This window comes from Schistosoma haematobium, chromosome 6 (genome assembly GCF_000699445.3).
Source record: "Schistosoma haematobium chromosome 6, whole genome shotgun sequence".
Lineage (NCBI taxonomy): Eukaryota > Metazoa > Platyhelminthes > Trematoda > Strigeidida > Schistosomatidae > Schistosoma > Schistosoma haematobium.
The window spans coordinates 16,563,251-16,578,584 of record NC_067201.1 but is presented as its reverse complement, the minus strand read 5'-3'; the positions used below and the strand labels follow the sequence as shown (position 1 = coordinate 16,578,584).

General features: G+C 35.3%; 1 protein-coding gene across 1 annotated transcript in view; it reads left to right on the top strand.

Moving 5' to 3' along the window:
• C2CD3 (C2 domain-containing protein 3) overlaps positions 1-15,334 on the top strand; it is a gene marked incomplete at its 3' end in the record, with an annotated part of 101,514 nt that overhangs the window by 85,020 nt on the left and 1,160 nt on the right. Inside the window, exons 35-39 of the mRNA XM_035731891.2 lie at positions 484-843; positions 2,568-2,758; positions 5,144-5,478; positions 7,424-8,372; positions 14,915-15,242. Coding sequence (XP_035589648.1) covers positions 484-843; positions 2,568-2,758; positions 5,144-5,478; positions 7,424-8,372; positions 14,915-15,242 — 2,163 coding nt within the window. The remainder of the gene's footprint in view (positions 1-483; positions 844-2,567; positions 2,759-5,143; positions 5,479-7,423; positions 8,373-14,914; positions 15,243-15,334) is intronic.

The following is a 15,334-nucleotide window of genomic DNA, read 5'->3' as shown; positions in this document are numbered from 1 at the left end:
ATTCTTTTTATGATTTCCAATGATCGCCCAACTTATCCCAGTCCATGATGAACAAATTCAAACGGATCACTTACTAAAAAATGCAAACGTTTTCTGTTATATACCATCTTTGGTTACCGAAACCAAACTAGTAGCGCATTAGTGATCTCATCTCAATACTTTCCAATCAAACTTTTAGTGTGCCTACAATAATTCTTGACACAGTCCCCAAACCTTCAAGAAAAGAAAGGAAGTATTAGATTTATTTACCATTACAGCCAACGATAATACACAGGAGAAAATATGAGTATTTATACATTTTCACGTGCCTTTGAAAATTAGATATTCAGAATTTGTGTTTTAGGACACCAGGTTGGACAGTAAGTGAGTAGTTTAACAATTCAAAGACGGTGATAAACAAACATTTTCTTTTGGTTTATTTTCGTTGGATTTTTGATACATAATATATCTTATGTGAATTTTCTCTCATACGCGAATATATAGGGATTAATGTTTTATGTATGGGCTGTGAAACATGATAATGATGATTTTGATTTGAATAATGATAGTAGCTATATACCAAAATTAATCGGTATTGCTACAATCGATTTAACTACTCTATCACATCTATTCACCGATCCGATTCATTCAACTAATAATGAATTTAATCAAATTTATGGTTGGTATCATGTACTAAATAATGATACAGGATGTCCATCTGGTCAAATTTTAATTGGAGTCAAACCATTAATTAATATTGGACAACAACAGCAAGTTAATTATTATTCTTCATCACTGAACAATAATGAATTTACCACAAATAATAACTTCAGTTGGCTATCACACAATGTATACACTGATCAGGTTGGTTTATTTGAGCCATTATGAATAAAAGTTTTGTTCTTTTCTACGAAAATAAATAAATAATAATTTTTTTAATATCATGAATGGATCAATGTTAAACCACCATTGAAAGCCTGGAAGCACTGGACGGCCGTTTTGTCTTAGTATGGAACTGTTCAGAAGTGTGCATCCACCATCTTTCAGCCGGGATGTTTTGGCCTCGAGAACTGTTGAGGAGTCCCATACTGTTATGAGAAGGCCATCCAGCGCTTCCAGGTTTTCAATGGTGGTCTTACATTGATCCATTCATGATATCAATCTAAACTCAGCTATCTCCACAACCATATACTGATAATATATTTTTTGTTTTAATTTTTGATTAAATCAGTTTGAATTTGAAAACAGTGTATTCGTTATAAACTGATATATCACTTCAGAGAACTATTAGAAAATCACTTGTTACTAAACAACAGTTAGTCAGTCATAAGCCTAATAACTAGTGTATTTGAGTTATTGCGTTCGATTTTGAAGAGTTTTATCCGATTTCTCCGATTATTGGTCACGATAATCGTGTAAACCTTCCAGACCGATTCAAACTAGGAAAACGTGGTCGTTGTAAATGGCGTCCTAGTATCCCATGGTTCATTTGGTAATATATGTCCTTGATGAAAACTATCTTCCAACTAAAACTATACTAATACTGTACAATCAGTCCCTTTTATGAATTCTGATAGAACAGTTAGAAGACGGAGTTTATCTGAAACTGTATTATTTATTTTCATTCTTGTTAAATAAAGTTAAAACGAATAGCACCAGTGAAAACTTAGATAAGTAAATGCTGATATATTATTTTGACTTGTAAATTTAATAGTATTCGCCGTTGCTAATTTTAATCAACAACGGAAAACGTAGACATTACATTATACATCTTTGGGAGCTCTTGGTCCCTGATCGAGAACATTTCTTGATTGAAAGTATTCTCACAATTTTGTTAACGAGAATATATAGGCTCTGTTTATATAATTCTAAACATAATTATTGGCACCACTCTGAAAAGCACGACGAAGCCTTCAGAGACTCTGAAGGAGCCGAAGAGATTCCGTTCAATCAGAACCTGATAAAACCTTCTAGAATATCAACGTGGCAAGCTACTTTGGATAATTATATAAACCTATTGTGGATTGGCTAGATTAAAACGATGTTCTAACCAATACTAAAAACTATAAATACCTATATTTTTCTGCACATTTTTTACCCTTACTCAATAATCGTTTCCCCTGCTTCTTCCTTTGGTTTGCAACTGTGTTGTCCTACACGTCCGAGTATTGATAGGGGTATACCACATTCTGCCCTAATCAAGTACAGGACGTAACCATAATAATAATATAACAATTATTATTATTATCATTATTACCATTATTTTTGTTCATATCTTTTTACATATCAGCTGTCATTTATGATCCAGTAGTCTTTATGGTTGACTATCTGGAATTTGAAGAATTAATTATTGGTTACAGGTTAAGTCTAACTGAAAGGCATCAATCTATTGAAGTATAATTATATTATTCAACTGGAGATTTATAGATAGGATGAATTCCTTCTTAGGAACTAACTACTAGCTAGAATCACTCTAGAACTTATTACTTCTTCCTATAGACATAAATACATTTGAACTAGTTATTCGCAAAATGGATAATTTAATGACAATCGACCGATTTTCTTTCTGTTCATTTCTTTTGACCCAGATTAAACCGTTTGGAAATTATTCCATTTTTGAACAAGATTTAAATTCGACATTATTAAACTGTGATTTGGCGAAATCAACGCACTCATTAATTGATTGTAATACAGGCAAAATATCTGATGATATACTTGTGAATAAAGAAGAATCTAATCATTCTGAATTAAATCGTTCTGTGTTATTCGAGAATTTAAGGTACTTTATATACATATATCCTTTTTGTTGAGTCTATTTCTTAATTTTTCATTAATATATGTTCACTTTCCAAACCGATATCATTTAGCCAAATCTCTAACAGCCAAGTGTATAGAACTCAGTTTTCTCGCCTTTACTTGAGACAGATTCATCAGCGATGCTAATATCTGTAAACTCAAATTAGATTGGATCCAGGATTATCAGTTCTTGTGGCTAAGACAATATCACAGAGGTAATAAGTTGAGATAACATTCACGCCACAGAACTTGGATTTAATAGGTTCAGTTATATTTGAGGTTGTGATTGCAGACTTATCACGGGGCCCAGACTAGGATAAAACAACTGTTCAGGACTTCCTGAAGACTATCGATTTTCCACTTGATATCAGTTCGGGATGAAACATTTCCTTTAATTGAACTAATCATCTCGTTAGCAGAATAGTATTCTGACTGTTTCGCACACTAGTAAGACTCACATTAGGAAACGATGAGTGGCTTATTTGCAACCAATCAGTTATTGGACTAAACATGAAGTTACCAGAAGATTTTTATGTAAATTCTGTATAAACCCTAACACTTTTGTTGTTCAGGCCATTCGAATATACTTTTGTTTGCTCTCAATTCTTATTGTGATTTGGAAGGAGTCGATCGAATTGTTGTAGCTAAAGAATTTTGAACAGCAGTAGAATCCAACATTCCGTAAACCACCTACCTAAATTTTTAACCTAACAGATTCCATTAACCATTTTTTTTTAGCTAAATCTACATGTTATTTTCTCTCAAGTACTTTTTCTATTCCATTACTATGTTATTTCACGTTTCATTAATTTACTGAATTATCGTTTTTCTTGAATCTTCAATCAAAACAAAAGATAACACAAATGTGCACAAGTTTTTTCGACGGTTTTATCTGAAAACATTATCTTTGTTTATACTACAAAAAAGATATTCACAACCATCACGTATCATGATTCATATAAATCTCTGTAGGTAGTACGAAATTTAAACACTCCAAAAAACCTATTAACTGACTTCATGATCGACATCTGGTTCTTTTTTAATCTTTAAAAAGCCTAATAATACATAGTGACAGGTCTGAATCAAGAATCTATTGTTAGAAATTCATGGAACTTAAGCTTACTTGGCTTATTCATTTTCCAACCATGAATTTTTTGAATTCGAATCCATTACCCAAAATTAAGTTTAGGCAGCTAAGTTGTATCACTCACCAGCCGTCATTTGTAGAATGTGCAGACTAAAAGATCGATACATCGATCAGAAACATAAAAATTAAGATATTTCTAGCGACATTTTGTATAACTCTGTAGTTTAGTGGGATTGGACCACTGAGCTTTTACTTATTATTGGGTTTGTGATATGTCTTGTTGCTTGAACGCTAGATTCGGCTCCTAAGCTCTGCTAGTAATCCCGAAACACGACGACGACCCTAGTCGAAAACATACTCATTTATATATTGGTTGTACACACACTTTGATAATTAATTAGGAAGAAATCACATATATAGAAAATACTGACAGCGATAACAAATCATATGCTGAGCATTTACTTACTTACTCCTGTTACTCCCAATGGAGCATAGGCCGCCGACCAGCATTCTCCAACCCACTCTGTTCTGAGCCTTCCTTTCTAGTTCTATTCAATTGTTGTTCATTTTTCTCATGTCTGTCTCCATTTATCGGCGTAATGTGTTCTTTGGTCTTCCTTTTTTCCTTTGGCTTTGAGGATTCCAAGTGGGGGCTTGCATTGTGACGCAGTTGGGTGCTTTCCTCAATGTATGATTAGGACACACATTGAGGAAAGCGTAGTTCATGTCTATTTTTAATACAACAATATCGTATGTTATAAAAAATAAAATATCATACGGAAAGAGAAAATAAATACTACACTAAGTAATTATCACATTGAACTAGAAAACAGAAGTAATGTTGAACAAAACTCAGAATGAGTAAATCAATCGAACTTTGACTTTTCTTCCCATCATATCACTTTGAAAGTTCTATATAATCCCATCTGACCTAGTAAAATCAAATCCCACCTAAATAGTATCACTAACTATCATACATTCAAACACATAAAACTGTTGTGTCACATGTTAATTGGTCAGAGATAGTCGATATGAAACTCTACACCTAGGTTACGTACTAACTGGTACTAATCAAGAAGTCGTGTCTGCAATTTAAAGGGAACTGATGCTGCCTTTGAGATTCAAAACCGGATCACTAAACTTAAAAGTGTAGTATAAAATTCATTAATTAATTATATTTTCATTTCTTTTGAGTTGTTTTGATCATTCACAAATCCTTCTTATTTCACTTACCCTTATTATTTATTTATTTCATTCTCTATGGTTTATGTTTGAATTTAGAACACGTTTAAACGAACTAGATGAAATAAATACTAAATTGAAGAATCGTTTAAATTTATCAACATTCAATGAAAAATTTTTTAGTCATGCTGATAATAACACTAATGATAATAATAATAATTGTAATGATGATAAAAATGTGAAAAATGATTCATTTTTTAATCAATCATCTGAAAATAAATTACAATTCTTAAATGAAGAAAAAGATTATTCGAACTTGATGATGAATGGTCTATCACATTCTCAGCATCAACGACATCATAGTCAGCATTTGGCAGATTTACATGTTAATGATGGAAATACGTTGTATGTAAATAGTCAATTTCAATGTACAGGTAGGTACTTGTCATGAGACTTTATAGTTTATATGTTAGTCTGGCTATTGTATATATATGATTTTATTCGATCATTGGTTACTTTATAACCTTCAATCTCTTTTTTGATTGTTTATTTGCTAATTAACAAGAATAAATCATGATTACAGTTTAAACCTCTAGACCATTAAGCCGGCATTCAACGGTGTTAGTCTCTAACTTAAACTGATCCGCGATACTACACGACTATCTCCCTTTGTCTTTGGTGGGTAACTGCATCACATCCGACACAAATTAGTTCCGCAGGTCACAGTTTCTCACTAGGACTCCTATAATTACCTCTCCAAGCTAGTCACTAGTTAGCACATAGTCGCGCAATATCATGGATTGGTTGAAGTTAAACATTAACACCGTTGAATGCCGGCTCAGTGACCTAGAGTTTAAGTGTTCACTCGAGAGACCGAAGATTACAGTTTTATTTGACTGTTTTGTAAATTAATAACAGAATTCATTTCCTTATGCACTGTTATTCGTGTGTTCTGTCAATTAACTATTAATTCTGTATTTTCAGATCTGATTGGTTGAGTTTTAGGGCTTGTACCCCAAATACTTAAACTACAACCACTTTGTTTTAGGCTTTAAACCTTCTTTTTCTATGGCAACTCTGAGTTATCTGTCATATTTGATGTGTGTTTTTTAATAAAAATCACATTATTAGATAAGTTTAATTCATAATTACCATAATTGTATTTATTTATCGAAACAACTGATGAATAATATTAAAATATAGTTGTAGGATTTAATTTGTCCTACAGATATTCTACTAGAACCATAAACACCATACTAGCAACCCCAGAGTCTACATGAACGTTGTAGTCAGAACAAGGACAACTTAACTTTAAATTTTATCTGGTTATAAACATAAAAATAACAATTTGATAAGTACAATAATTAAAGGAATTATAGTCATTAAGTGGAACGCAAAAACATACCGACCAGCATTGCATATCTTATCTAAATGAATAAAATTTATGATAATATAATAAGGTAATAATATCCTTCAGTTGGTAAATCACATGTAACAGGGATAGTCTACAGACACATCAGACCAGATTAACGTGGTGAGCGCTCGAGCAACGACTTAATTTGTTAGTTATGGACATGTAGCGTGGCGTCGAGTTCAGATTAACTATGAACACCGCTACCAAGAAACACGTGCCAGGTAAATCAGAAGGCGGAGGTTGAACGTAACCAGATTTATTTGGTTGGGGATCTCGTGGTATTGAACGAATACCGAGATCGTGCCAAGGAATGGTACAAGTGGAAGCAGAAGACAGGAGTACGTGCGAACAGTACCAAAAACCGCGGAACAATGATGGAAGGTAATGGAAGCACAAAATGGCTATAATTAGCACAGTTAAACAAAAGCACATTAAAACAAACACTGGTACAGTTGGTTATAATAATAATTGTTTTTATTAAACCAGTCGTGTTCTCGTGATAAATGTGAGTCACTACAGACATAACTAACAATTTTAACACAACTATAATCTCCTTTTAGTATAATAGAGTTGTGGGGATTTTTGAATTTTTTGCTTGACATCATGAAATGACCATACTTAAACAACCATTTGAAACTGAGAAGTTTTAGGCAGCGAGGGAATTACCCATCAGCAGTATCGCAAGATGGTTCAAAATCGCGAATTAATTGAAACGAGACAAGTAAACTAATGGGAACCAACTCCATAACCTAAGCATTAAGCGCTCGCCACCAAACCTGAAATCCGTTTCTTAGATTTCCTTGAGGGGTTGTGAGTTCACATTGCTGGATTGTCGTATATGAGGACTTAACAATTGTCCCCCTGTTCTCTGTTTTCAATAGTTTTCTAATTAAGTCAGTTCGCTTTGTAAACGATTTAGTTTCCTTTTCGGTATACTCGTTGTTTTATCCTCTTTTTTATGTTAGTTCTACAGTCTCAATTAAACCATGATAGTGATGATGATACTTATTCCACACATAAAATAAATGATGATTACACAATAAATAAGTTTAAAAATCACTGGAATCATAATTTTACCATCGATAATTCTTCATTAAAAAATTCTACCAACGAAATTATTGAATGTTTAATTTCAAACTCATTAAATTATTCTACTGAAAATAGAAGACTGAACACTGTAGAAAAAGACAATGACAGCAATAATATTGACGTTGAAAGTGCATTGACAAATGATGGTGATAATGATGATGATACTAACACAGGTAAGGATGATGAACAGTCAGAGATTTCTGTGGTTTCACCTTTGCTGCATGATCAATCTTCAAATATTTCTGATGCTCATGATTATAATGACGATGACGACATCATCAGTATAGGAACAGACATTCAACATGTCACAAGTTGTAATGAAATTCCTCAAGAAGGTGGTGGTAGTTATGGTACTGATTGTAATAAAGATGAAAAGAAACTTGAAGAAGATAATATCAAGCAACCCCATGATAATAACAACAATGATAGTAGAAGTAGTGATAAAATAGTGCACAATGACAGCGTAAAATATTCACCAATGAATAACAAACTATCACATAAAGAAATTAATCATGTATTAAATGAAATACTGGATAAAGAAAGTTTATCTGAAACTTCAGCTTCCTCTGTATGGTTACCAGATGACGATGACAATGTTGATAATAATAGTAATAATGGTGTTTTACGCGAAAATGATCCAAATTCATTATATACACAATCAACTATTACACAATCACCCCCATCAATCGATAATCAGTCAATTAGAGAAGTTGAAGTTTCATTGACAAATAGTCATATTTTTCAGAATATGCAATTGGATAAACCAATCATATCGCATGAAAATGAATTAACTCAGAACAGACGTATTCAAAATGAAGTGTATGGGTAAGATATTTTTCATTATATAGATAGATACACATATATAATGAGGGTTACGTTTGGGGGATGGTTTGTTCCCCTATAAAAACTATTTCCAATTTTAGTATTCAGAATTTTTAATCTTGAATTAGTGATATCTTGTCTGGCCGAAATTCCGTCACAATTTATGCGTATATAGCCTCTGCCAGGGAAGTCCTACTCACTGCCTTCTCGTGGCACTACTGTTTTTTACGAAATTGAGAGGACGAAATGCGAATGTCCGGCTCATTAACCGGGTTGATGGACATAGAGAGTTCACCTAGGGGAGTTGAAAAACCCTGATTTCAAATCAATGGTGCACATGGGCTCCATGATCCTGAGGGGACAAATGGCGCATGAACCAATCGTTGGTCACCGGCTACCATGAGACTGCATCTCCTTACGATGCTCCACTGCCTTTGGATCAGACCTCAGTGTTAAAGGCTCCGGGGGGCCCCCTAAGAAAACCACCTGCTTCGGTCTGGGCACTCGAGCAGTATCACAGCCCTCACACAAATCAAATGAGATTTGTGTGGCACATATGTATTTGGTGCCTCCTTGTATGTTAAAATAAATAAAAAATCTCATCTTCACCATGGTCAAAGATACTTTCCATATTTGGTTTGTTGGTATTTTAACTGAGTATCAATTTTGTTATTCTACTTTTCCAAGTCATTCGTTCATACTTGATAGTTATCTTTTCAAGCCAAAATTCTTTGATAAATCTACGAAAAAGTTTGATTTTTGTTTAGCTGAAATTGTGAAATCTAATAGAAAATTGTGGAAAATCTATCAGTGCTAGAAGTGATTTGCCCAACTTTCAAAACGTATTAGGTTTGTGTTATAGTATTTAGTCTCGTTCATCTGTAGTACATGCTCCTAACTAAACAGGAAAACATTGCAAGATTCAATATGGATTTTTATCATTAGGAGGTACCAAGCGAATATATTTGTGTTTACTGGTTAATAGAATGAAATTAGCTTGTGATCGGTAATCTTAACCAGAAACGTGATTCAGTTACTTATGGTAACTTGTCTACACATGTATCAAATTTCCTAATACAATAATTGGCTAATCTAGTTCGCTTGGTACATTAATAATAATAATAATAATAATAATAATAATAATAATAATAATAATAATAATAATAATAATAATACAATAATAATAATAATAATAAGTAAATAATAATTAATAAATAATTCAATATAATATGATTATATTTCACTCGTTATTATATTACGAACGAGTAAACTGTTTTATACTTTACTATGACAATACTTACAGTTACCCGTTTGTTACTTTCCCAATAACTTTATTATATATAAATAATCCTGTGAATAAAGTATCGTTAGTTGTTTATCAGTGTTTCCTTTCAATAGTATTATAATTTTAACATCATATAGTCTTCATTCAACTATTAAGGAGAGTGTGAGTGCTAATAGTAATGTCACAAATATATTGATTTGATGAACCTCATGGAATTCTAGATTTCAACTCAACTCAAAGTATGTTACTGTCTTGAAACCGCTGGTCAGTATCATATGACGAGTCATCAACCAGAATCCTGATTCTATGATGATCTATTTCGTATATACTATTTCCTTGAAAACCTGTTGTCCCCAAATTGATCAATTGCACTCCCAACCAGTACTGATTGACCCTGAACTAACATCAACAAGCCGAGAATGGTCGTGAATAGGCGGACTGTAAGTTATCAGCTGAAGAAATTAGGTATAAAGTGTTGTGCAAGATCATGGGTTGATTGAAGTTAGGCATGAACACCGTTGGATGTCGGTTCAGTGGTCTAGATATTAAGCGTTCGCGCGCGAGTGATGCCGTGGATGCACATTAACCAGGTATCCTACAGTGAGACGGAACGGCCGTCTACTCCTTTCAAGCTTTTAGTGGTGGTCTAGCTAAGGTCAGTTCGTGGTTTCAAAGAGATTAGAGACAGTAAATCGTACAACCACAGTTAATGGGTTAGCCGAAAGCTTACGATAAACAGAACATATATACATAGTAGCCTAGCAACTCAGTAATTATACGACGAAATTATGATCTGTAATAATTCGTAAAACCAGTCATAACTTCTACAATGTTTGTTTTGTTATAACAGAGTGCGATAACGTTTTTCCATCTCTTCATGTTGGTATAATACCACTCTTCAAAATCTCATTTGCTTTATTTTAGATATAAAACGAACAGACTGATTTCATCAAGATAAATTCTTATCACCTTTTTCATGGGTTTAAGTTTGTTAGAAAGTTATAAAGGTATTTGATGAATGTAACCTAGTTGACTTTGTTGCATAGTTTATCCATGTTCTTCAAGTATATGACATCATAGTTTGTTCTCTAACCGATCATATTTCATCATGTTTTTGTCATCTTAATCTATTTTGATGTATCCGGTGCAAATGAGTCATGATAAGTTATTGAGCGCAGATAGAAATATTCATGTGTATTGTAAACTGTATTTCTGTAACCCTGTGTACTTGTCATAACTCCGCCTGTAGCTCTTCTAGAGTTACTGCCGGTCCCAAGCCCGGGTAAAGGAGGAGGGTTGGGCATGGGGTTAGCGTCCCCATCCCGTAGAAAACTAACTCGCTAAAAAAACGCTTACCAGAAAAAATAATTCAAACCATTTTAACTCTGCCCTGAGAGTTAGAAGGTCTTCATTTAGAAGAATTATGACGCTTCATGGTGAAAGCCGAATTCCTTCGGAAGCCACGAGGCCGATGCCCCTTCTAACAACCAGAGCAAAAATTTTTATAGGTACATGGAACGTTAGAACAATGTGGGAAACCGGGAAGACCAGCCAAATAGCAACGGAAATGAGGAGATACAACTTGGCAGTACTGGGAATCAGCGAAACCCACTGGACCCAAGCTGGACAGAAAAGGCTAGCTACGGGAGAGATTCTGCTATACTCCGGTCACGAAGAGGAAAATGCTCCACACACACAGGGAGTTGCTCTAATGCTGTCCAAAGTAGCACGAAATGCACTTGTAGGATGGGAATCCCACGGATCCAGAATCATCAAAGCATCATTCAAAACAAAGAAGGAGGGGATCTTAATGAATATTATCCAACGTTATGCACCCACCAATGATAGCAACGACGACATTAAAGATCAATTCTACGAGCGGCTGCAGTCAATCATAGAGAAATGCTCAAGAAAGGACCTCACCATTCTGATGGGAGATCTAAATGCCAAGGTCGGAATAGACAACACTGGATATGAAGATATTATGGGACGACATGGACTGGGAGAGAGGAACGAAAATGGAGAAAGATTTGCAAATTTGTGTGCATTCAACAAATTAGTCATAGGAGGCACAATATTTCCACACAAACGTATACACAAGGCTACATGGATCTCACCGGACCACACTACAGAGAACCAGATAGACCATATTTGCATCAAAAAAATTCCGAAGGACAATGGAAGATGTGAGAACCAGGAGAGGAGCTGACGTAGCTTCAGATCACCACCTAGTTGTAGCCAATTTAAAACTGAAGCTAAAAAAGAACTGGACAAGTGGACAAACAGCAATACAAAGGTTCAATACAGCCTTCCTTCGAGATACTGACAAACTCAATGAATTCAAGATAGCTCTCAACAACAGATTCCAAGCCTTTCAAGATCTACTGAAGGAAGAAGAAACTACCATGGAGGACAACTGGAAAGGCATCAAAGAAACATTGACTTCAACGTGTCAAGAGGTTCTGGGCCTAAAGAAACACCATCATAAGGAATGGATCTCTATAGAAACACTGGACAAGATCAAAGAAAGGAAGAACAAGAAGACAGCAATTAACAACAGCCGAACACGAGCAGAGAAAGTCCAAGCACAAGCTGAATACATAGAAGCAAACAAGCAAGTGAAGAGGAGCATTAGAGCCGACAGGAAGAAATACGTGGAAGAATTAGCAACGACGGCAGAAAAAGCTGCTAGAGAAGGAAATATGAAACAGCTCTACGATACAACGAAGAAACTATCAGGGAAATACAGTAAACCAGAGAGGCCGGTCAAAGACAAAGAAGGCAAGCCAATCACTGAAATTCAACAACAGCGAAACAGATGGGTAGAATACTTCGAGGAACTCCTGAATGGGCCGGCTCCAATGAATCCACCGAACATCGAAGCAGCACACACAGATCTTCCTATAGATGTCAACCCACCAACGACGGAAGAAATTAGAATGGCCGTCAGACAAATCAAGAACGGGAAAGCAGCAGGACCCGACAACATACCAGCTGAAGCACTGAAATCAGACGTCGAAGTAACCACAAGCATGCTTTACCCTCTATTCAAAAAGATTTGGGAGGAGGAAGAAGTGCCAATGGACTGGAAAGAAGGACACCTCATCAAGATTCCAAAGAAAGGAGATCTGAGCAAATGTGAAAACTACAGAGGCATTACACTACTGTCAATACCAGGGAAAGTCTTCAACAGGGTGTTGCTGAACCGGATGAAGGATGCAGTAGATGCCCAACTTCGAGATCAACAAGCTGGATTCCGAAAGGATCGGTCGTGCACAGACCAAATTGCAACACTACGGATCATCGTCGAACAATCAGTTGAGTGGAACTCGTCACTATACATCAACTTCATTGATTATGAAAAGGCATTCGACAGTGTAGATAGGAGGACATTATGGAAACTTCTTCGACACTACGGAGTTCCTGAGAAGATTGTCAATATTATCCGGAACTCATACGACGGACTACAGTGCAAAGTAGTGCATGGAGGACAGCTGACAGATGCATTCCAAGTAAGGACCGGAGTCAGACAAGGCTGTTTACTCTCTCCATTCCTCTTTCTTCTGGTGGTCGACTGGATTATGAAGACCTCGACATCTGAAGGAAAACACGGAATACAATGGACAGCTCAGAATCAATTAGACGATCTGGACTTCGCAGATGACCTAGCCCTCCTATCACGTACATGTGAACAGATTCAGATAAAGACAGCCAATGTAGCAGGAGTCTCTGCATCAGTAGGCCTCAGCATACACAAAGGGAAAACCAAGGTCCTCAAATTCAAAGCGGAGAACAGCAATCCAATCACCCTTGATGGCGAAACTCTGGAAGATGTAGAATCCTTCACATATCTGGGAAGCATCGTCGATAGACATGGAGGTTCAGATGCAGACGTAAAGGCGAGGATTGGCAAAGCAAGGGCCGCATTCCTACAATTGAAGAACATATGGAACTCAAAACAACTTTCAACCAATATCAAAGTGAGAATCTTCAATACGAACGTCAAGGCAATTCTACTGTATGGAGCTGAAACTTGGAGAACTACAACAACCACAATCAAGAAAGTACAAGTATTTATAAATAGCTGTCTACGCAAGATACTCAACATCCATTGGCCGGATACCATCAGCAATAGCCTTCTGTGGGAGAGAACAAACCAACTTCCAGCTGAAGAGGAAATTAGGAAAAGACGATGGAAATGGATAGGACATACATTACGCAAATCGTCAAACTGCATCACGAGGCAAGCTCTAACTTGGAATCCTGAAGGGAAGCGGAAAAGAGGAAGGCCAAAGAACACATTACGTCGGATAATAGAAGCAGATATGAAAAGGATGAATTACAACTGGAAGGAGCTGGAAAGGATTGCCCAGGACAGGGTTGGATGGAGAATGCTGGTGAGCGACCTATGCTCCTTCACGAGGAGTAACAGGTGTAAGATAGATAGATAGTGTACTTGTCATAAAATACTTTGGAATACTACTGCCTTAATTTTGAAATCATTGTTGACAACAGATTTATGAAATGTTACTGTCCAATGATCCACGCTGTATTACTTTACAATTGCGAAAAATATCTAACATATAGGTCGTACAAGTATTTTATGATAAAGAATTGTAAACAGATTCATCCCTTATTATATTACCATTAAATAGTGTTAAGTCAATGAATGGGATTTTAATGTTTCTCATTCATTGAAGTGTTATGAACGCTATGCATCTCCATCCATTCAACAAACTATAGTTCGTTGGTTGCTGAAGGAGTATACATTAGAATAAAGCCGAAATTAATCATGGTACATAATCATTATGATGTTGAATAATTAAATGTATAATTATATGCTAACTGACTACACTAAAATTATTACTATTAAGTTTTTGATTGAGATCATGAATCAATTGATGTTAAACCACCGTTGGAAACCTGGAAGCACTGGACGGCCGTTTCGTCCTAGTATGGGACTCCTCAGCAGTGCGCGGGATCGTGGATGCGCACTGCTGAGGAGTCCCATACTAGGACGAAACGGCCGTCCAGTGCTTCCAGGTTTCCAACGGTGGTTTAACATCAATTGATTCATGATCTCAATCAAAAACTTAACAATCTCCACAACCCCCATACTGATATTACTATTAAGTTTATTTACTCATATTTAGTGAATATGGGCTAATCCGTTGTGATGTTCATTGCATTTACAATTATATATATATATATATATATATATATATATATATATATATATATATACTTTATGCCTTGTCAGATCGAATGAAGAGAAAACGGATAAAAACAGAGATAATGAAGAACAAAGAGAAAAAGGAAAAATACTACCATTACACAATGATGATGATAATAGTGCTGGACTTTCTGACAACTCAAAGTTACTAGACAAAGATGATGATTTAGCTGAAACTAGTCGGTGGGATACAGAACAACCATTATCAATCAATTCAAAGTTAACACCAATATTCATCCCTAATTTCTTTCCTTCTACAACTCGTATAGAAGAATTATTTACCAGCAGAACAAATGATTGTCAAGAGGACAATAAATCAATGGATTCTAATGCAAATTTAAGTATGAATAATAAAGTATGTTAAACTTATGATACAATAAAATTGTAATTGTTGATAATATTGATGTTTAGTTGTTGGAACAAGATGATTTAATCACCAAGTAACCG